This window comes from Oncorhynchus gorbuscha, linkage group LG09 (assembly GCF_021184085.1).
Source record: "Oncorhynchus gorbuscha isolate QuinsamMale2020 ecotype Even-year linkage group LG09, OgorEven_v1.0, whole genome shotgun sequence".
NCBI lineage: Eukaryota > Metazoa > Chordata > Actinopteri > Salmoniformes > Salmonidae > Oncorhynchus > Oncorhynchus gorbuscha.
Window position 1 is genome coordinate 34,441,634 of NC_060181.1, and position 22,980 is coordinate 34,464,613.

General features: G+C 35.9%; 1 protein-coding gene and 7 long non-coding RNA genes across 8 annotated transcripts; all 8 read left to right on the plus strand.

Annotated features, from left to right (window-relative positions):
* The first annotated feature begins 8 nt into the window (after positions 1-8).
* LOC124043442 lies at positions 9-1,450 on the plus strand. Its single transcript, XR_006840313.1, has 4 exons — positions 9-104; positions 278-365; positions 974-1,122; positions 1,314-1,450. It is a non-coding gene; the product is annotated as an uncharacterized LOC124043442 (long non-coding RNA).
* A 126-nt stretch (positions 1,451-1,576) lies between these two features.
* LOC124043443 lies at positions 1,577-2,125 on the plus strand. Its single transcript, XR_006840314.1, has 3 exons — positions 1,577-1,597; positions 1,751-1,851; positions 2,026-2,125. It is a non-coding gene; the product is annotated as an uncharacterized LOC124043443 (long non-coding RNA).
* Positions 2,126-2,855: 730 nt separating this feature from the next.
* On the plus strand, positions 2,856-3,338 carry LOC124043447. Its single transcript, XR_006840317.1, has 3 exons — positions 2,856-2,867; positions 3,060-3,190; positions 3,282-3,338. It is a non-coding gene; the product is annotated as an uncharacterized LOC124043447 (long non-coding RNA).
* Positions 3,339-7,980: 4,642 nt separating this feature from the next.
* LOC124043440 lies at positions 7,981-8,556 on the plus strand. Its single transcript, XR_006840311.1, has 3 exons — positions 7,981-8,115; positions 8,307-8,437; positions 8,530-8,556. It is a non-coding gene; the product is annotated as an uncharacterized LOC124043440 (long non-coding RNA).
* Positions 8,557-10,456: 1,900 nt separating this feature from the next.
* Positions 10,457-11,943, plus strand: LOC124043441. Its single transcript, XR_006840312.1, has 4 exons — positions 10,457-10,596; positions 10,771-10,858; positions 11,468-11,615; positions 11,807-11,943. It is a non-coding gene; the product is annotated as an uncharacterized LOC124043441 (long non-coding RNA).
* A 111-nt stretch (positions 11,944-12,054) lies between these two features.
* Positions 12,055-13,231, plus strand: LOC124043446. Its single transcript, XR_006840316.1, has 4 exons — positions 12,055-12,091; positions 12,245-12,345; positions 12,521-12,608; positions 13,217-13,231. It is a non-coding gene; the product is annotated as an uncharacterized LOC124043446 (long non-coding RNA).
* Positions 13,232-13,737: 506 nt separating this feature from the next.
* Positions 13,738-20,586, plus strand: LOC124044362. Its single transcript, XM_046364015.1, has 10 exons — positions 13,738-13,743; positions 13,778-13,839; positions 13,993-14,093; positions 14,268-14,355; positions 18,459-18,607; positions 18,800-18,930; positions 19,023-19,084; positions 19,238-19,338; positions 19,723-19,901; positions 20,030-20,586. The coding sequence occupies exons 1-10, from the start codon at positions 13,738-13,740 to the stop codon at positions 20,123-20,125; spliced, it is 975 nt and encodes a 324-aa protein (XP_046219971.1). The 3' UTR covers positions 20,126-20,586.
* On the plus strand, positions 15,808-17,300 carry LOC124043439. The gene is made up of 5 exons (XR_006840310.1): positions 15,808-15,838; positions 16,014-16,101; positions 16,711-16,859; positions 17,051-17,181; positions 17,274-17,300. It is a non-coding gene; the product is annotated as an uncharacterized LOC124043439 (long non-coding RNA).
* Positions 20,587-22,980: the final 2,394 nt, after the last annotated feature.

Sequence of the window (22,980 nt, forward strand, 5' to 3'; positions counted from 1 at the left end):
CAGTGATGATGGCACTGAAATCACGGCAAACGTGACGTATGTTTACAAAGAGGAAGATGTCAACCACCCTAGTGGTTTTCTACAGGAAGTCTTAAAAGTCTCAGGTATGCTGCTTTGTTACCATACGGTTGTCATTTCTATGTTTATTTATGACAGTGAGTTATCAAACACCATGTAACGTGTATAAGACTCAATCTCGAAAACACTTATATATCAATGTTATATGACATATTACACGTTTATAATCCTCTAAAATGTATTTCCATTTCTATTCTAGGTCTCCTAACCACCACTGTTGCCCCAACAACAACTACCAACACCACTCCACTTCCTACCCTTTTGACTTCAGTGACATCAACAACTAGGTAAGCAAGATCATTTATTATAATGTTTTCAATCAATTCAATTAACACTTTGTCAATCAAGGAACCTTTGCAACAATGAACCATGTATATCCATGCTTGTGTTGTTAACTACTGATGTTTTAATTAAAATCATCCAAAATGTCAACCTTTCTTTAAAAAGCTCTTTGAGTGCATCAATCGGTCAAAAGGCTTAATATAAATCCAATCCATTATAATTAATGTGCTTGCTGAAGGCAAGACCACTAGATTTCTTACATACTTTTTCTAATTATTTTAACATTTTCTAAACTTTCTAAACCAAAACAATTTAAATGAGTATAAATTAGCATATAATAACCCACCAAAAATAATATTAACTCTTGAACCGTTCAAGCTAGAGAGACCGAACCAACTTTCATATGTTCAGGCTATCCTTTCCTATCCTATCCATCAATCAATCTTTCCATCAACTTTCTTTTTCCAATTATAACCAGTCACTACCATTACTACTGCAGTGACTACCAATCCTGTAACTTATTTTATAACCATGATTACTTTAAGACAAGCTAGCAAGTACACACATTTTCTTTAGGAAATGTAATTTTCCATGTATTATTATTTTCTCTTAGATTCGGCACAGTTGGAGTTTTTGTTAAACTGATATTCAAGGTCAAAACACCAGTCCCCACTGAGGATGATGTCCTTGGTGCCGTCAAGAAGCAATTGTCTCCTCAATTCACGACCACTCAAACCACCTTCCAGAATGCAACTTATATCAGTGAGTTCAACAAATTAGGCTTCATGAAGACATTTTTTTCCACTCTATTAAATAATCTCTTAATAAGTAAACATTCAACTGCTCCTGCTATCTAAATACTTCTTGAATGTTTTTTAATGTTGTTGAAACTCCTAAATTGTAGCACTAATTTGATCTGTTGCTATAGTGACCATTTTTTTGTGTGCTCACAGAACTTACAGATACTTCATTTGCCATCGACCTTGGTTTCAAAATAACCAATGTAACCCAGGAGTCTCTAAGTAATAGACTCACACTCACCAATGAGACCGAAACCCAGATACAGGATTCAATTAACAGACTAGTAAGATACTGTACTTCTACACATAAGATACATCCATGGTCATGTTCAGGTCATGATAGTAATTGACAACTTGATGTTTTGTCCCTTTTAGCTCCATAAGGTTCTCAGTGAACCAGATGGCAAACAGTTTAAATTTCCCAATGCCAACTTCATGTAAGTACAACGTCATAACCTTGAACCAACCCGTCTTTCTCAACTGCACTCTTTAGAATTTCTGCAGATTTCATTTAGCTGCTGCTTGTGCAGCTAAACAGGATGAAAGGAACATGTTTAACTCTCACACAAAACCCATTTTTACGTCCACAGTGATGATGGCACTGAAATCACGGCAAACGTGACGTATGTATACAAAGAGGAAGATGTCAACCACCCTAGTGGTTTTCTACAGGAAGTCTTAAAAGTCTCAGGTATGCTGCTTTGTTACCATACGGTTGTCATTTCTATGTTTATTTATGACAGTGAGTTATCAAACACCATGTAACGTGTATAAGACTCAATCTCGAAAACACTTATATATCAATGTTATATGACATATTACACGTTTATAATCCCTCTAAAATGTATTTCCATTTCTATTCTAGGTCTCCTGACCACCACTGTTGCCCCAACAACAACTACCAACACCACACCACTTCCTACCCTTTTGACTTCAGTGACATCAACAACTAGGTAAGCAAGATCATTTATTATAATCATTTCATACAATTCAATTAACACTTTGTCAATCAAGGAACCTTTGCAACAATGAACCATGTATATCCATGCTTGTGTTGTTAACTACTGATGTTTTAATTAAAATCATCCAAAATGTCAACCTTTCTTTAAAAAGCTCTTTGAGTGCATCAATCGGTCAAAAGGCTTAATATAAATCCAATCCATTATAATTAATGTGCTTGCTGAAGGCAAGACCACTAGATTTCTTACATACTTTTTCTAATTATTTTAACATTTTCTAAACTTTCTAAACTAAAACAATTTAAATGAGTATAAATTAGCATATAATAACCCACCAAAAATAATATTAACTCTTGAACCGTTCAAGCTAGAGAGACCGAACCAACTTTCATATGTTCAGGCTATCCTTTCCTATCCTATCCATCAATCAATCTTTCCATCAACTTTCTTTTTCCAATTATAACCAGTCACTACCATTACTACTGCAGTGACTACCAATCCTGTAACTTATTTTATAACCATGATTACTTTAAGACAAGCTAGCAAGTACACACATTTTCTTTAGGAAATGTAATTTTCCATGTATTATTATTTTCTCTTAGATTCGACAGTTGGGTTTTTGTTAAACTGATATTCAAGGTCAAAACACCAGTCCCCACTGAGGATGATGTCCTTGGTGCCGTCAAGAAGCAATTGTCTCCTCAATTCACGACCACTCAAACCACCTTCCAGAATGCAACTTATATCAGTGAGTTCAACAAATTAGGCTTCATGAAGACATTTTTTTCCACTCTATTAAATAATTTCTTAATAAGTAAACATTCAACTGCTCCTGCTATCTAAATACTTCTTGAATGTTTTTTAATGTTGTTGAAACTCCTAAATTGTAGCACTTAATTTGATCTGTTGCTATAGTGACCATTTTTTTGTGTGCTCACAGAACTTACAGATACTTCATTTGCCATCGACCTTGGTTTCAAAATAACCAATGTAACCCAGGAGTCTCTAAGTAATAGACTCACACTCACCAATGAGACCGAAACCCAGATACAGGATTCAATTAACAGACTAGTAAGATACTGTACTTCTACACATAAGATACATCCATGGTCATGTTCAGGTCATGATAGTAATTGACAACTTGATGTTTTGTCCCCTTTAGCTCCAAAAGGTTCTCAGTGAACCAGATGGCAAACAGTTTAAATTTCCCAATGCCAACTTCATGTAAGTACAACGTCATAACCTTGAACCAACCCATCTTTCTCAACTGCACTCTTTAGAATTTCTGCAGATTTCATTTAGCTGCTGCTTGTACAGCTAAACAGGATGAAGGGAACATGTTTAACTCTCACACAAATCCCATTTTTACGTCCACAGTGTTGATGGCACTGAAATCACGGCAAACGTGACGTATGTATACAAAGAGGAAGATGTCAACCACCCTAGTGGTTTTCTACAGGAAGTCTTAAAAGTCTCAGGTATGCTGCTTTGTTACCATACGGTTGTCATTTCTATGTTTATTTATGACAGTGAGTTATCAAACACCATGTAACGTGTATAATACTCAATCTCGAAAACACTTATATATCAATGTTATATGACATATTACAAGTTTATAATCCCTCTAAAATGTATTTCCATTTCTATTCTAGGTCTCCTGACCACCACTGTTGCCCCAACAACAACTACCAACACCACACCACTTCCTACCCTTTTGACTTCAGTGACATCAACAACTAGGTAAGCAAGATCATTTATTATAATGTTTTCAATCAATTCAATTAACACTTTGTCAAACAAGGAACCTTTGCAACAATGAACCATGTATATCCATGCTTGTGTTGTTAACTACTGATGTTTTAATTAAAATCATCCAAAATGTCAACCTTTCTTTAGAAAAGCTCTTTGAGTGCATCAATCGGTCAAAAGGCTTAATATAAATCCAATCCATTATAATTAATGTGCTTGCTGAAGGCAAGACCACTAGATTTCTTACATACTTTTTCTAATTATTTTACATTTTTCTAAACGTTCTAAACTAAAACAATTTAAATGAGTATAAATTAGCATATAATAACCCACCAAAAATAATATTAACTCTTGAACCGTTCAAGCTAGAGAGACCGAACCAACTTTCATATGTTCAGGCTATCCTTTCCTATCCTATCCATCAATCAATCTTTCCATCAACTTTCTTTTTCCAATTATAACCAGTCACTACCATTACTACTGCAGTGACTACCAATCCTGTAACTTATTTTATAACCATGATTACTTTAAGACAAGCTAGCAAGTACACACATTTTCTTTAGGAAATGTAATTTTCCATGTATTATTATTTTCTCTTAGATTCGGCACAGTTGGAGTTTTTGTTAAACTGATATTCAAGGTCAAAACACCAGTCCCCACTGAGGATGATGTCCTTGGTGCCGTCAAGAAGCAATTGTCTCCTCAATTCACGACCACTCAAACCACCTTCCAGAATGCAACTTATATCAGTGAGTTCAACAAATTAGGCTTCATGAAGACATTTTTTCCACTCTATAAAATAATCTCTTAATAAGTAAACATTCAACTGCTCCTGCTATCTAAATACTTCTTGAATGTTTTTTAATGTTGTTGAAACTCCTAAATTGTAGCACTTCATTTGATCTGTTGCTATAGTGACCATTTTTTGTGTGCTCACAGAACTTACAGATACTTCATTTGCCATCGACCTTGGTTTCAAAATAACCAATGTAACGCAGGAGTCTCTAAGTAATAGACTCACACTCACCAATGAGACCGAAACCCAGATACAGGATTCAATTAACAGACTAGTAAGATACTGTACTTCTACACATAAGATACATCCATGGTCATGTTCAGGTCATGATAGTAATTGACAACTTGATGTTTTGTCCCCTTTTAGCTCCATAAGGTGCTCAGTGAACCAGACGGCAAACAGTTTCAATTTCCCAACACCAACTTCATGTAAGTACAACGTCATAACCTTGAACCAACCCATCTTTCTCAACTGCACTCTTTAGAATTTCTGCAGATTTCATTTAGCTGCTGCTTGTGCAGCTAAACAGGATGAAAGGAACATGTTTAACTCTCACACAAAACCCATTTTTACGTCCACAGTGATGATGGCACTGAAATCACGGCAAACGTGACGTATGTATACAAAGAGGAAGATGTCAACCACCCTAGTGGTTTTCTACAGGAAGTCTTAAAAGTATCAGGTATGCTGCTTTTGTTACCATACGATTGTCATTTCTATGTTTATTTATGACAGTGAGTTATCAAACACCATGTAACGTGTATAATACTCAATCTCGAAAACACTTATATATCAATGTTACATGACATATTACAAGTTTATAATCCCTCTAAAATGTATTTCCATTTCTATTCTAGGTCTCCTGACCACCACTGTTGCCCCAACAACAACTACCAACACCACACCACTTCCTACCCTTTTGACTTCAGTGACATCAACAACTAGGTAAGCAAGATCATTTATTATAATGTTTTCAATCAATTCAATTAACACTTTGTCAATCAAGGAACCTTTGCAACAATGAACCATGTATATCCATGCTTGTGTTGTTAACTACTGATGTTTTAATTAAAATCATCCAAAATGTCAACCTTTCTTTAGAAAAGCTCTTTGAGTGCATCAATCGGTCAAAAGGCTTAATATAAATCCAATCCATTATAATTAATGTGCTTGCTGAAGGCAAGACCACTAGATTTCTTACATACTTTTTCTAATTATTTTACATTTTTCTAAACGTTCTAAACTAAAACAATTTAAATGAGTATAAATTAGCATATAATAACCCACCAAAAATAATATTAACTCTTGAACCGTTCAAGCTAGAGAGACCGAACCAACTTTCATATGTTCAGGCTATCCTTTCCTATCCTATCCATCAATCAATCTTTCCATCAACTTTCTTTTTCCAATTATAACCAGTCACTACCATTACTACTGCAGTGACTACCAATCCTGTAACTTATTTTATAACCATGATTACTTTAAGACAAGCTAGCAAGTACACACATTTTCTTTAGGAAATGTAATTTTCCATGTATTATTATTTTCTCTTAGATTCGGCACAGTTGGAGTTTTTGTTAAACTGATATTCAAGGTCAAAACACCAGTCCCCACTGAGGATGATGTCCTTGGTGCCGTCAAGAAGCAATTGTCTCCTCAATTCACGACCACTCAAACCACCTTCCAGAATGCAACTTATATCAGTGAGTTCAACAAATTAGGCTTCATGAAGACATTTTTTCCACTCTATAAAATAATCTCTTAATAAGTAAACATTCAACTGCTCCTGCTATCTAAATACTTCTTGAATGTTTTTTAATGTTGTTGAAACTCCTAAATTGTAGCACTTAATTTGATCTGTTGCTATAGTGACCATTTTTTTGTGTGCTCACAGAACTTACAGATACTTCATTTGCCATCGACCTTGGTTTCAAAATAACCAATGTAACCCAGGAGTCTCTAAGTAATAGACTCACACTCACCAATGAGACCGAAACCCAGATACAGGATTCAATTAACAGACTAGTAAGATACTGTACTTCTACACATAAGATACATCCATGGTCATGTTCAGGTCATGATAGTAATTGACAACTTGATGTTTTGTCCCTTTTAGCTCCATAAGGTGCTCAGTGAACCAGACGGCAAACAGTTTCAATTTCCCAACGCCAACTTCATGTAAGTACAACGTCATAACCTTGAACCAACCCATCTTTCTCAACTGCACTCTTTAGAATTTCTGCAGATTTCATTTAGCTGCTGCTTGTGCAGCTAAACAGGATGAAAGGAACATGTTTAACTCTCACACAAAACCCATTTTTACGTCCACAGTGATGATGGCACTGAAATCACGGCAAACGTGACGTATGTATACAAAGAGGAAGATGTCAACCACCCTAGTGGTTTTCTACAGGAAGTCTTAAAAGTCTCAGGTATGCTGCTTTTGTTACCATACGGTTGTCATTTCTATGTTTATTTATGACAGTGAGTTATCAAACACCATGTAACGTGTATAATACTCAATCTCGAAAACACTTATATATCAATGTTACATGACATATTACAAGTTTATAATCCCTCTAAAATGTATTTCCATTTCTATTCTAGGTCTCCTGACCACCACTGTTGCCCCAACAACAACTACCAACACCACTCCACTTCCTACCCTTTTGACTTCAGTGACATCAACAACTAGGTAAGCAAGATCATTTATTATAATGTTTTCAATCAATTCAATTAACACTTTGTCAAACAAGGAACCTTTGCAACAATGAACCATGTATATCCATGCTTGTGTTGTTAACTACTGATGTTTTAATTAAAATCATCCAAAATGTCAACCTTTCTTTAAAAAGCTCTTTGAGTGCATCAATCGGTCAAAAGGCTTAATATAAATCCAATCCATTATAATTAATGTGCTTGCTGAAGGCAAGACCACTAGATTTCTTACATACTTTTTCTAATTATTTTAACATTTTCTAAACTTTCTAAACTAAAACAATTTAAATGAGTATAAATTAGCATATAATAACCCACCAAAAATAATATTAACTCTTGAACCGTTCAAGCTAGAGAGACCGAACCAACTTTCATATGTTCAGGCTATCCTTTCCTATCCTATCCATCAATCAATCTTTCCATCAACTTTCTTTTTCCAATTATAACCAGTCACTACCATTACTACTGCAGTGACTACCAATCCTGTAACTTATTTTATAACCATGATTACTTTAAGACAAGCTAGCAAGTACACACATTTTCTTTAGGAAATGTAATTTTCCATGTATTATTATTTTCTCTTAGATTCGGCACAGTTGGGTTTTTGTTAAACTGATATTCAAGGTCAAAACACCAGTCCCCACTGAGGATGATGTCCTTGGTGCCGTCAAGAAGCAATTGTCTCCTCAATTCACGACCACTCAAACCACCTTCCAGAATGCAACTTATATCAGTGAGTTCAACAAATTAGGCTTCATGAAGACATTTTTTTCCACTCTATAAAATAATCTCTTAATAAGTAAACATTCAACTGCTCCTGCTATCTAAATACTTCTTGAATGTTTTTTAATGTTGTTGAAACTCCTAAATTGTAGCACTTCATTTGATCTGTTGCTATAGTGACCATTTTTTGTGTGCTCACAGAACTTACAGATACTTCATTTGCCATCGACCTTGGTTTCAAAATAACCAATGTAACGCAGGAGTCTCTAAGTAATAGACTCACACTCACCAATGAGACCGAAACCCAGATACAGGATTCAATTAACAGACTAGTAAGATACTGTACTTCTACACATAAGATACATCCATGGTCATGTTCAGGTCATGATAGTAATTGACAACTTGATGTTTTGTCCCCTTTTAGCTCCATAAGGTTCTCAGTGAACCAGATGGCAAACAGTTTCAAATTTCCCAATGCCAACCTCATGTAAGTACAACGTCATAACCTTGAACCAACCCATCTTTCTCAACTGCACTCTTTAGAATTTCTGCAGATTTCATTTAGCTGCTGCTTGTGCAGCTAAACAGGATGAAAGGAACATGTTTAACTCTCACACAAATCCCATTTTTACGTCCACAGTGATGATGGCACTGAAATCACGGCAAACGTGACGTATGTATACAAAGAGGAAGATGTCAACCACCCTAGTGGTTTTCTACAGGAACTCTTAAAAGTCTCAGGTATGCTGCTTTTGTTACCATACGGTTGTCATTTCTATGTTTTTGTATGACAGTGAGTTATCAAACACCATGTAACGTGTATAATACTCAATCTCGAAAACACTTATATATCAATGTTATATGACATATTACAAGTTTATAATCCCTCTAAAATGTATTTCCATTTCTATTCTAGGTCTCCTGAACCACCACTGTTGCCCCAACAACAACTACCAACACCACACCACTTCCTACCCTTTTGACTTCAGTGACATCAACAACTAGGTAAGCAAGATCATTTATTATAATGTTTTCAATCAATTCAATTAACACTTTGTCAATCAAGGAACCTTTGCAACAATGAACCATGTATATCCATGCTTGTGTTGTTAACTACTGATGTTTTAATTAAAATCATCCAAAATGTCAACCTTTCTTTAGAAAAGCTCTTTGAGTGCATCAATCGGTCAAAAGGCTTAATATAAATCCAATCCATTATAATTAATGTGCTTGCTGAAGGCAAGACCACTAGATTTCTTACATACTTTTTCTAATTATTTTACATTTTTCTAAACGTTCTAAACTAAAACAATTTAAATGAGTATAAATTAGCATATAATAACCCACCAAAAATAATATTAACTCTTGAACCGTTCAAGCTAGAGAGACCGAACCAACTTTCATATGTTCAGGCTATCCTTTCCTATCCTATCCATCAATCAATCTTTCCATCAACTTTCTTTTTCCAATTATAACCAGTCACTACCATTACTACTGCAGTGACTACCAATCCTGTAACTTATTTTATAACCATGATTACTTTAAGACAAGCTAGCAAGTACACACATTTTCTTTAGGAAATGTAATTTTCCATGTATTATTATTTTCTCTTAGATTCGGCACAGTTGGGTTTTTGTTAAACTGATATTCAAGGTCAAAACACCAGTCCCCACTGAGGATGATGTCCTTGGTGCCGTCAAGAAGCAATTGTCTCCTCAATTCACGACCACTCAAACCACCTTCCAGAATGCAACTTATATCAGTGAGTTCAACAAATTAGGCTTCATGAAGACATTTTTTCCACTCTATTAAATAATCTCTTAATAAGTAAACATTCAACTGCTCCTGCTATCTAAATACTTCTTGAATGTTTTTTAATGTTGTTGAAACTCCTAAATTGTAGCACTTAATTTGATCTGTTGCTATAGTGACCATTTTTTTGTGTGCTCACAGAACTTACAGATACTTCATTTGCCATCGACCTTGGTTTCAAAATAACCAATGTAACCCAGGAGTCTCTAAGTAATAGACTCACACTCACCAATGAGACCGAAACCCAGATACAGGATTCAATTAACAGACTAGTAAGATACTGTACTTCTACACATAAGATACATCCATGGTCATGTTCAGGTCATGATAGTAATTGACAACTTGATGTTTTGTCCCCTTTTAGCTCCAAAGGTTCTCAGTGAACCAGATGGCAAACAGTTTAAATTTCCCAATGCCAACCTCATGTAAGTACAACGTCAAAACCTTGAACCAACCCATCTTTCTCAACTGCACTCTTTAGAATTTCTGCAGATTTCATTTAGCTGCTGCTTGTACAGCTAAACAGGATGAAGGGAACATGTTTAACTCTCACACAAAACCCATTTTTACGTCCACAGTGATGATGGCACTGAAATCACGGCAAACGTGACGTATGTATACAAAGAGGAAGATGTCAACCACCCTAGTGGTTTTCTACAGGAAGTCTTAAAAGTCTCAGGTATGCTGCTTTGTTACCATACGGTTGTCATTTCTATGTTTATTTATGACAGTGAGTTATCAAACACCATGTAACGTGTATAAGACTCAATCTCGAAAACACTTATATATCAATGTTATATGACATATTACAAGTTTATAATCCCTCTAAAATGTATTTCCATTTCTATTCTAGGTCTCCTGACCACCACTGTTGCCCCAACAACAACTACCAACACCACACCACTTCCTACCCTTTTGACTTCAGTGACATCAACAACTAGGTAAGCAAGATCATTTATTATAATGTTTTCAATCAATTCAATTAACACTTTGTCAAACAAGGAACCTTTGCAACAATGAACCATGTATATCCATGCTTGTGTTGTTAACTACTGATGTTTTAATTAAAAGCATCCAAAATGTCAACCTTTCTTTAGAAAAGCTCTTTGAGTGCATCAATCGGTCAAAAGGCTTAATATAAATCCAATCCATTATAATTAATGTGCTTGCTGAAGGCAAGACCACTAGATTTCTTACATACTTTTTCTAATTATTTTACATTTTTCTAAACGTTCTAAACTAAAACAATTTAAATGAGTATAAATTAGCATATAATAACCCACCAAAAATAATATTAACTCTTGAACCGTTCAAGCTAGAGAGACCGAACCAACTTTCATATGTTCAGGCTATCCTTTCCTATCCTATCCATCAATCAATCTTTCCATCAACTTTCTTTTTCCAATTATAACCAGTCACTACCATTACTACTGCAGTGACTACCAATCCTGTAACTTATTTTATAACCATGATTACTTTAAGACAAGCTAGCAAGTACACACATTTTCTTTAGGAAATGTAATTTTCCATGTATTATTATTTTCTCTTAGATTCGGCACAGTTGGGTTTTTGTTAAACTGATATTCAAGGTCAAAACACCAGTCCCCACTGAGGATGATGTCCTTGGTGCCGTTAAGAAGCAATTGTCTCCTCAATTCACGACCACTCAAACCACCTTCCAGAATGCAACTTATATCAGTGAGTTCAACAAATTAGGCTTCATGAAGACATTTTTTTCCACTCTATTAAATAATCTCTTAATAAGTAAACATTCAACTGCTCCTGCTATCTAAATACTTCTTGAATGTTTTTTAATGTTGTTGAAACTCCTAAATTGTAGCACTTCATTTGATCTGTTGCTATAGTGACCATTTTTTGTGTGCTCACAGAACTTACAGATACTTCATTTGCCATCGACCTTGGTTTCAAAATAACCAATGTAACCCAGGAGTCTCTAAGTAATAGACTCACACTCACCAATGAGACCGAAACCCAGATACAGGATTCAATTAACAGACTAGTAAGATACTGTACTTCTACACATAAGATACATCCATGGTCATGTTCAGGTCATGATAGTAATTGACAACTTGATGTTTTGTCCCCTTTTAGCTCCATAAGGTTCTCAGTGAACCAGATGGCAAACAGTTTCAATTTCCCAATGCCAACTTCATGTAAGTACAACGTCAAAACCTTGAACCAACCCGTCTTTCTCAACTGCACTCTTTAGAATTTCTGCAGATTTCATTTAGTTGCTGCTTGTGCAGCTAAACAGGATGAAAGGAACATGTTTAACTCTCACACAAAACCCATTTTTACGTCCACAGTGATGATGGCACTGAAATCACGGCAAACGTGACGTATGTATACAAAGAGGAAGATGTCAACCACCCTAGTGGTTTTCTACAGGAAGTCTTAAAAGTCTCAGGTATGCTGCTTTTGTTACCATACGGTTGTCATTTCTATGTTTATTTATGACAGTGAGTTATCAAACACCATGTAACGTGTATAATACTCAATCTCGAAAACACTTATATATCAATGTTACATGACATATTACAAGTTTATAATCCCTCTAAAATGTATTTCCATTTCTATTCTAGGTCTCCTGACCACCACTGTTGCCCCAACAACAACTACCAACACCACTCCACTTCCTACCCTTTTGACTTCAGTGACATCAACAACTAGGTAAGCAAGATCATTTATTATAATGTTTTCAATCAATTCAATTAACACTTTGTCAAACAAGGAACCTTTGCAACAATGAACCATGTATATCCATGCTTGTGTTGTTAACTACTGATGTTTTAATTAAAATCATCCAAAATGTCAACCTTTCTTTAAAAAGCTCTTTGAGTGCATCAATCGGTCAAAAGGCTTAATATAAATCCAATCCATTATAATTAATGTGCTTGCTGAAGGCAAGACCACTAGATTTCTTACATACTTTTTCTAATTATTTTAACATTTTCTAAACTTTCTAAACTAAAACAATTTAAATGAGTATAAATTAGCATATAATAACCCACCAAAAATAATATTAACTCTTGAACCGTTCAAGCTAGAGAGACCGAACCAACTTTCATATGTTCAGGCTATCCTTTCCTATCCTATCCATCAATCAATCTTTCCATCAACTTTCTTTTTCCAATTATAACCAGTCACTACCATTACTACTGCAGTGACTACCAATCCTGTAACTTATTTTATAACCATGATTACTTTAAGACAAGCTAGCAAGTACACACATTTTCTTTAGGAAATGTAATTTTCCATGTATTATTATTTTCTCTTAGATTCGGCACAGTTGGGTTTTTGTTAAACTGATATTCAAGGTCAAAACACCAGTCCCCACTGAGGATGATGTCCTTGGTGCCGTTAAGAAGCAATTGTCTCCTCAATTCACGACCACTCAAACCACCTTCCAGAATGCAACTTATATCAGTGAGTTCAACAAATTAGGCTTCATGAAGACATTTTTTTCCACTCTATTAAATAATCTCTTAATAAGTAAACATTCAACTGCTCCTGCTATCTAAATACTTCTTGAATGTTTTTTAATGTTGTTGAAACTCCTAAATTGTAGCACTTCATTTGATCTGTTGCTATAGTGACCATTTTTTGTGTGCTCACAGAACTTACAGATACTTCATTTGCCATCGACCTTGGTTTCAAAATAACCAATGTAACCAGGAGTCTCTAAGTAATAGACTCACACTCACCAATGAGACCGAAACCCAGATACAGGATTCAATTAACAGACTAGTAAGATACTGTACTTCTACACATAAGATACATCCATGGTCATGTTCAGGTCATGATAGTAATTGACAACTTGATGTTTTGTCCCCTTTTAGCTCCATAAGGTTCTCAGTGAACCAGATGGCAAACAGTTTAAATTTCCCAATGCCAACTTCATGTAAGTACAACGTCATAACCTTGAACCAACCCGTCTTTCTCAACTGCACTCTTTAGAATTTCTGCAGATTTCATTTAGCTGCTGCTTGTGCAGCTAAACAGGATGAAAGGAACATGTTTAACTCTCACACAAAACCCATTTTTACGTCCACAGTGATGATGGCACTGAAATCACGGCAAACGTGACGTATGTATACAAAGAGGAAGATGTCAACCACCCTAGTGGTTTTCTACAGGAAGTCTTAAAAGTCTCAGGTATGCTGCTTTTGTTACCATACGGTTGTCATTTCTATGTTTATTTATGACAGTGAGTTATCAAACACCATGTAACGTGTATAATACTCAATCTCGAAAACACTTATATATCAATGTTATATGACATATTACAAGTTTATAATCCTCTAAAATGTATTTCCATTTCTATTCTAGGTCTCCTGACCACCACTGTTGCCCCAACAACAACTACCAACACCACTCCACTTCCTACCCTTTTGACTTCAGTGACATCAACAACTAGGTAAGCAAGATCATTTATTATAATGTTTTCAATCAATTCAATTAACACTTTGTCAAACAAGGAACCTTTGCAACAATGAACCATGTATATCCATGCTTGTGTTGTTAACTACTGATGTTTTAATTAAAATCATCCAAAATGTCAACCTTTCTTTAAAAAGCTCTTTGAGTGCATCAATCGGTCAAAAGGCTTAATATAAATCCAATCCATTATAATTAATGTGCTTGCTGAAGGCAAGACCACTAGATTTCTTACATACTTTTTCTAATTATTTTAAATTTTTCTAAAAGTTCTAAACTAAAACAATTTAAATGAGTATAAATTAGCATATAATAACCCACCAAAAATAATATTAACTCTTGAACCGTTCAAGCTAGAGACCGAACCAACTTTCATATGTTCAGGCTATCCTTTCCTATCCTATCCATCAATCAATCTTTCCATCAACTTTCTTTTTCCAATTATAACCAGTCACTACCATTACTACTGCAGTGACTACCAATCCTGTAACTTATTTTATAACCATGATTACTTTAAGACAAGCTAGCAAGTACACACATTTTCTTTAGGAAATGTAATTTTCCATGTATTATTATTTTCTCTTAGATTCGGCACAGTTGGGGTTTTTGTTAAACTGATATTCAAGGTCAAAACACCAGTCCCCACTGAGGATGATGTCCTTGGTGCCGTCAAGAAGCAATTGTCTCCTCAATTCACGACCACTCAAACCACCTTCCAGAATGCAACTTATATCAGTGAGTTCAACAAATTAGGCTTCATGAAGACATTTTTTCCACTCTATTAAATAATCTCTTAATAAGTAAACATTCAACTGCTCCTGCTATCTAAATACTTCTTGAATGTTTTTTAATGTTGTTGAAACTCCTAAATTGTAGCACTTCATTTGATCTGTTGCTATAGTGACCATTTTTTGTGTGCTCACAGAACTTACAGATACTTCATTTGCCATCGACCTTGGTTTCAAAATAACCAATGTAACCCAGGAGTCTCTAAGTAATAGACTCACACTCACCAATGAGACCGAAACCCAGATACAGGATTCAATTAACAGACTAGTAAGATACTGTACTTCTACACATAAGATACATCCATGGTCATGTTCAGGTCATGATAGTAATTGACAACTTGATGTTTTGTCCCCTTTTAGCTCCATAAGGTTCTCAGTGAACCAGATGGCAAACAGTTTCAATTTCCCAACGCCAACTTCATGTAAGTACAACGTCATAACCTTGAACCAACCCGTCTTTCTCAACTGCACTCTTTAGAATTTCTGCAGATTTCATTTAGTTGCTGCTTGTGCAGCTAAACAGGATGAAAGGAACATGTTTAACTCTCACACAAAACCCATTTTTATGTCCACAGTGATGATGGCACTGAAATCAGGCAAACGTGACGTATGTATACAAAGAGGAAGATGTCAACCACCCTAGTGGTTTTCTACAGGAACTCTTAAAAGTCTCAGGTATGCTGCTTTTGTTACCATACGGTTGTCATTTCTATGTTTTTGTATGACAGTGAGTTATCAAACACCATGTAACGTGTATAATACTCAATCTCGAAAACACTTATATATCAATGTTACATGACATATTACAAGTTTATAATCCCTCTAAAATGTATTTCCATTTCTATTCTAGGTCTCCTGACCACCACTGTTGCCCCAACAACAACTACCAACACCACACCACTTCCTACCCTTTTGACTTCAGTGACATCAACAACTAGGTAAGCAAGATCATTTATTATAATGTTTTCAATCAATTCAATTAACACTTTGTCAAACAAGGAACCTTTGCAACAATGAACCATGTATATCCATGCTTGTGTCGTTAACTACTGATGTTTTAATTAAAATCATCCAAAATGTCAACCTTTCTTTAGAAAAGCTCTTTGAGTGCATCAATCGGTCAAAAGGCTTAATATAAATCCAATCCATTATTATTAATGTGCTTGCTGAAGGCAAGACCACTAGATTTCTTACATACTTTTTCTAATTATTTTTCATTTTTCTAAACGTTCTAAACTAAAACAATATAAATGAGTATAAATTAGCATATAATAACCCACCAAAAATAATATTAACTCTTGAACCGTTCAAGCTAGAGAGACCGAACCAACTTTCATATGTTCAGGCTATCCTTTCCTATCCTATCCATCAATCAATCTTTCCATCAACTTTCTTTTTCCAATTATAACCAGTCACTACCATTACTACTGCAGTGACTACCAATCCTGTAACTTATTTTATAACCATGATTACTTTAAGACAAGCTAGCAAGTACACACATTTTCTTTAGGAAATGTAATTTTCCATGTATTATTATTTTCTCTTAGATTCGGCACAGTTGGAGTTTTTGTTAAACTGATATTCAAGGTCAAAACACCAGTCCCCACTGAGGATGATGTCCTTGGTGCCGTCAAGAAGCAATTGTCTCCTCAATTCACGACCACTCAAACCACCTTCCAGAATGCAACTTATATCAGTGAGTTCAACAAATTAGGCTTCATGAAGACATTTTTTTCCACTCTATAAAATAATCTCTTAATAAGTAAACATTCAACTGCTCCTGCTATCTAAATACTTCTTGAATGTTTTTTAATGTTGTTGAAACTCCTAAATTGTAGCACTTCATTTGATCTGTTGCTATAGTGACCATTTTTTGTGTGCTCACAGAACTTACAGATACTTCATTTGCCATCGACCTTGGTTTCAAAATAACCAATGTAACGCAGGAGTCTCTAAGTAATAGACTCACACTCACCAATGAGACCGAAACCCAGATACAGGATTCAATTAACAGACTAGTAAGATACTGTACTTCTACACATAAGATACATCCATGGTCATGTTCAGGTCATGATAGTAATTGACAACTTGATGTTTTGTCCCCTTTTAGCTCCATAAGGTTCTCAGTGAACCAGATGGCAAACAGTTTCAATTTCCCAACGCCAACTTCATGTAAGTACAACGTCATAACCTTGAACCAACCTGTCTTTCTCAACTGCACTCTTTAGAATTTCTGCAGATTTCATTTAGTTGCTGCTTGTGCAGCTAAACAGGATGAAAGGAACATGTTTAACTCTCACACAAAACACAATTTTACTTTCACAGTGCTGATGGCACTGAAATCAGGGCAAATGTGACATATGTATACAAAGAGGAAGATGTCAACCACCCTAGTGGTTTTCTTCAGGAAGTCTTAAAAGTCTCAGGTATGCTGCTTTTGTTACCATACAGTTGTCATATCTATGTTTTTTATGACAGTGAGTTATCAAACAGCATGTAACATGTAAAATACTAAATCTCGAAAACACTTATATATCAATGTTATATGATATATTACAAGTTTATAATCCCTCTAAAATGTATTTCCATTTCTATTCTAGGTCTCCTGACCACCACTGTTGCCCCAACAACAACTACCAACACCACACCACTTCCTACCCTTTTGACTTCAGTGACATCAACAACTAGGTAAGCAAGATCATTTATTATAATGTTTTCAATCAATTCAATTAACACTTTGTCAAACAAGGAACCTTTGCAACAATGAACCATGTATATCCATGCTTGTGTTGTTAACTACTGATGTTTTAATTAAAATCATCCAAAATGTCAACCTTTCTTTAGAAAAGCTCTTTGAGTGCATCAATCGGTCAAAAGGCTTAATATAAATCCAATCCATTATAATTAATGTGCTTGCTGAAGGCAAGACCACTAAATTTCTTACATACTTTTTCTAATTATTTTTAAATTTTCTAAACGTTCTAAACTAAAACAATTTAAATGAGTATAAATTTGCATATAATAACCAACAAAAATAATATTAACTCTTGAACCGTTCAAGAAAGAGAGACTGAACCAACTTTCATATGTTCAGGCTATCCTTTCCTATCCTATCCATCAATCAATCTTTCCATCAACTTTCTTTTTCCAATTATAACCAGTCACTACCATTACTACTGCAGTGCCTGCCAATACTATAACTTATTTTACAACCATGATTACTTTAAGACAAGCTAGCAAGTACACAGGTTTCTTTAGGAAATGTAACTTTCCATGTATTTTTATTTTCTCTTAGATTCGGCACAGCTGTGGTTTTTGTTAAACTGATATTCAACCTCAAAACACCAGTCCCCACTGAGGATGATGTCCTTGGTGCCGTCAATAAGCAACTGTCTCTTCAATCCAAGACCACTCAAACCACCTTCCAGAATGCAACTTATATCAGTGAGTTTAAGCAATTAGGTTTCATGAAGACATTTATGTCCTCTCAATAAAACCATTTCTTAATAAGTACACATTCAACGGCTCCTGCAATCTAAATACTTCTTGAATGTTTTTTTATGTCATTGAAACTCCTAAATTGTAGCAGTTAATTTGATCTGTTGTTATAGTGACCATGTTTTTGTCTGCTTACAGAACTTTCAGATACTTCATTTGCCATCAACCTTGGTTTCAAAATAACCAATGTAACCCTGGAGTCTCTAAGTAATAGACTCACATTCACCAATGAGACCTACGTCCAGATACAGCTTTCAATTAACACACTTGTAAGATACTGTACTTCTACACATAAGATACATCCATGGTCATGTTCAGGTCATGATCGTAATTGATAACTTGATGTTTTGTCCCCTTTTAGCTCCGTCAACTTCTCAGTGAACCAAACGGCAACCAGTTTCAATTTCCCAACGCCAACTTCATGTAAGTACAACGTCGTAACCTTCAACCAACCCATCTTTCTCAACTGCACTCTTTAGAATTTCTGCAGATTTCATTTAACTGCTGCTTGTACAGCTAAACAGGATGAAGGGAACATGTTTAACTCTCACACAAAACCCATTTTTATGTCCACAGTGATGATGGCACTGAAATCAGGGCAAACGTGACGTATGTATACAAAGAGGAAGATGTCAACTACCCTAGTGGTTTTCTACAGGAAGTCTTAAAAGTCTCAGGTATGCTCCTTTAGTTACCATACGGTTGTCATTTCTACGTTTTTGTGTATAATACTCAATCTCGAAAACACTTATATATCAATGTTATATGGTTACTACTTGGGGCGGCAGGGTAGCCTGGTGGTTAGAGCATTGGACTAGGAACCGGAAGGTTGCAAGTTCAAACTTGAGCTGACATGGTACAAATTTGTCGTTCTGCCCCTGAACAGGCAGTTAACCCACTGTTCCTAGGCCATCATTGAAAATAAGAATTTGTTTTTAACTGACTTGCCTAGTTAAATAAAGGTGTAAAAAAACATTTTACATTTTTTTTTAAATAGAAAAATAATATGACATATTACAAGTTTATAATCCCTCTAAAATGTATTTTCATTTCCATTCTAGGTCTCCTGACCACCACTGTTGCCCCAACAACAACTACCAGCACCACACCACTTCCTACCCTTTTACTGACCACTCCTTTCAATACCACAAGTGTTGGAGGGTTTCCTGGCTGGGCTTTGGCCATTATCATTCCTTGTGGCATCGCTATTATTCTGGTACCCCTGTGGATCCTGCTATGTGTACGTATAGGCTTGTGTTCACATGATTACTCTGAACATAGTTTACAAAGTATTTCACCTAATAAGCTGTTTAATTTCTGCAATTATATTTTGCATGTGAATCATGCTTCCCCATCTTTCTTTTGCAGTGTATGCTATGTGGCTGCTGTGCAGCTGTAAGGAGACGCTGGCACAGGCGCAGATCTTACAATGTACAGTACACCACCAGAAACGGACTCTTCTGAGGTGACAACACTAACATCAGTAGGCAATTGTCATCACAAGAACAGCCAATTATCTACCTATATCTGCTAATCAGGAGGTTTCATTGGGTACTTGCATCTATTTATTTTTTAGCATGAAAATACAATTCATAATGTGCTTAATAATCCACATGTTTTGTGCATTGTACAATTTTTTATATTATACATCTGATTGTTTATCAAAGTTACAGCTGAGCTGAACAGCATGTATGTTTATGTATTTATTAGCTATGTAATTTATGTGGTTTCAAGCTGTGCTGTCCACTGACTAAAATGGTTATCAGTTATTTATTTAACGTATAATAAGGTAGATTAAAATATTTATTTGAGTTTTGTTATTTCCTCTCTTGACTAACTATTAACTAACTTATTTTCAACTGCAATACAGTACTTGTTTCTTCATCACACAGTTTGACAAATGTAATAAAGACTTTGCAAATCAGTATTAAGAAAACATTGTATGAATTGCATTGACTCATGAGTGTTATTACAGACAGCACATCTAAACATCAAAGGAAGTCAAGATTGTCCCACCTGGCACTTTACGCTCAGAAATATCTAACACAATTTAATATGTACAGTACCAGTCAAAAGTTTGGACAGTTTGTAGTTTTTCTTTCTTTTGACTGTTTTATACATTGTAGAATAATAGTGAAGATATCAAAACTATGAAATAACACATGGAATCATGTAGTAACCAAAAAAGTGTTCAACAAATAAAAATATATCAAAGTAGCCACCCTTTGCCTTGATGGCAACTTAGCACACTCTTGGCATTCTCTCAACCAGCTTCACCTGGAATGCTTTTCCAACATTCTTAAAGTAGTTCCCACATATGCTAAGCACTTGTTGGCTGCTTTTCCTTCACTCTGCGGTCCAACTCATCCTACCCATCTCTATTGGGTTGAGGTCAGGTGATTGTGGAGGCTAGATCATCTGATTTAGCACTCCAAATAGCCCTTACACAGCCTGGAGGAATGCTGGGTCATTGTCCAGTTGAAAAATAAATAATAGTCACACTAAGTGCAAACTAGATGGGATGGCGTATTGCTGCAGAATGCTGTGGTAGCCATGCTGGTTAAGTGTGCCTTAAATTCTAAATAAATCACAGACAGTGCCACCAGCAAAGCACCCCCACACCATCACACCTCCTCCAAGCGTCTTCTTCTTATTGGTGTCCTTTAGTAGTGGTTTCTTTACAGCAATTCGACCATGGTCTAATTCATGCAGTCATCTCTGAACAGTTGATGTTGAGATGTTTCTGTTACTTGAACTCTAAAGTATTTGCTTGGGCTGCAATCTGAGATGCAGTTAACTCGAACGAACTTATCCTCTGCAGCAGAGGAAACTCTGGGTCTTCATCTCCTGTGGCAGTCCTCATGAGAGCCAGTTTCATCATAGCGCTTGTTGGTTCTTGACATTTTCCAAATTGACTGACGTTCATGTCTTAAATGACTGATGGACTGTTGTTTCTCTTTGCTTATTTGACCTGTTCTTACCATAATATAGACTTGGTATTTGACCAGATATGGCTATCTTCTGTATACCACGACTACCTTATCACAACACAACAGATTGGCTCAAACACATTAAGAAGGAAAGAGGATTTCATTCACTTGCTATTTGGCACTGTAAACAAATGCATGCTAGAATCAAGGAAGGAACGAGATGACAAATTATCAGCTAGGGAGGAGACTAGTTAGGTAGCTAAAAATGATTGACAAGGTTTCTACTAGATAGCACATCCACAAAGTCAAAAATTGGCTATATCGTAACAATTCATGATAACATAATTGGTGTTAATGGATTTTAATCAAGAAGATACATTTTAGAAATAGACAGGGTTTATGACGTTGTGACTGTAGTAATGACCATTTGACGGGATTCCGATCATAAAGAAGGTGTCGTGGCGGTCCTTCTTGTTGGCAAATGTTGACTTCAAACCCTGTCATCAAAGTCTGGCATTCATGTACAACGGTACTTCAACAAGGAAACAGTGCTGTGCTTCAGACAAACACACAAGATTAAGTCTGAGGCTGGTAACATCAACAGTGCGAGGTGGCTGTACTACTGAAACACCGCTAACCAAACAACAGTGCTAGGTGGCTGTACTACAGAAACACCGGTCATCGCCGTGGGAAAGACGCATTGTTAAAAACTTTTGTAAACAACTGGTTCCAGTAAAGAGCCAACCTGGATACTAAGGAAATCCTGAGGGAAGTCGACGAGTAACAACAGCTTTATCCTTTGAAGGTACAACATACTCCATCATGGAAAGATCTGGCTATCTGACAAAAGAACTCTGACCGAAAAAAAGCAAAGAAAGACATATTCATCTACAGACACGGATGATATAATTACTGTTGGAGTAGAGGCTAGTGCTCTGGCTGGAATCCATGCAACACTGGAAAAGATGTGTGAGGAGGTTGCAGGGCTGAGGGGGTGTTTGGAGTTTTACGCTCCTTGGAGAGAACAAGGCACTCACTGCCATGGTAAAAGTCAACGATTCCAACATGGATTGTCTACAAAGGGTAAAACAGGGTGATGATGACGTCTCTACTAGACATAGAAAGCTGTAGCATGCGTGAAAATCTAATATTTTCTGTGATTCCTGAGACGCTTCCAATAATCAGAGGGTGCGATCAGATAATTTGTGCAATTTGCCTTGAAACTTCCTCTAGAGACCGTAAAGAAGGTGGCTTTCCACCGAGCACACAGACTTGGAGCGACAAGACCTAGGGTCCCCGACCTAAAATCGCAAAATTTGAACACTACCAACAAAAGGAAGTGAGCTTAAAGGGACCAAATTCGGTCTCAATTACCAATTTCCACGGGAG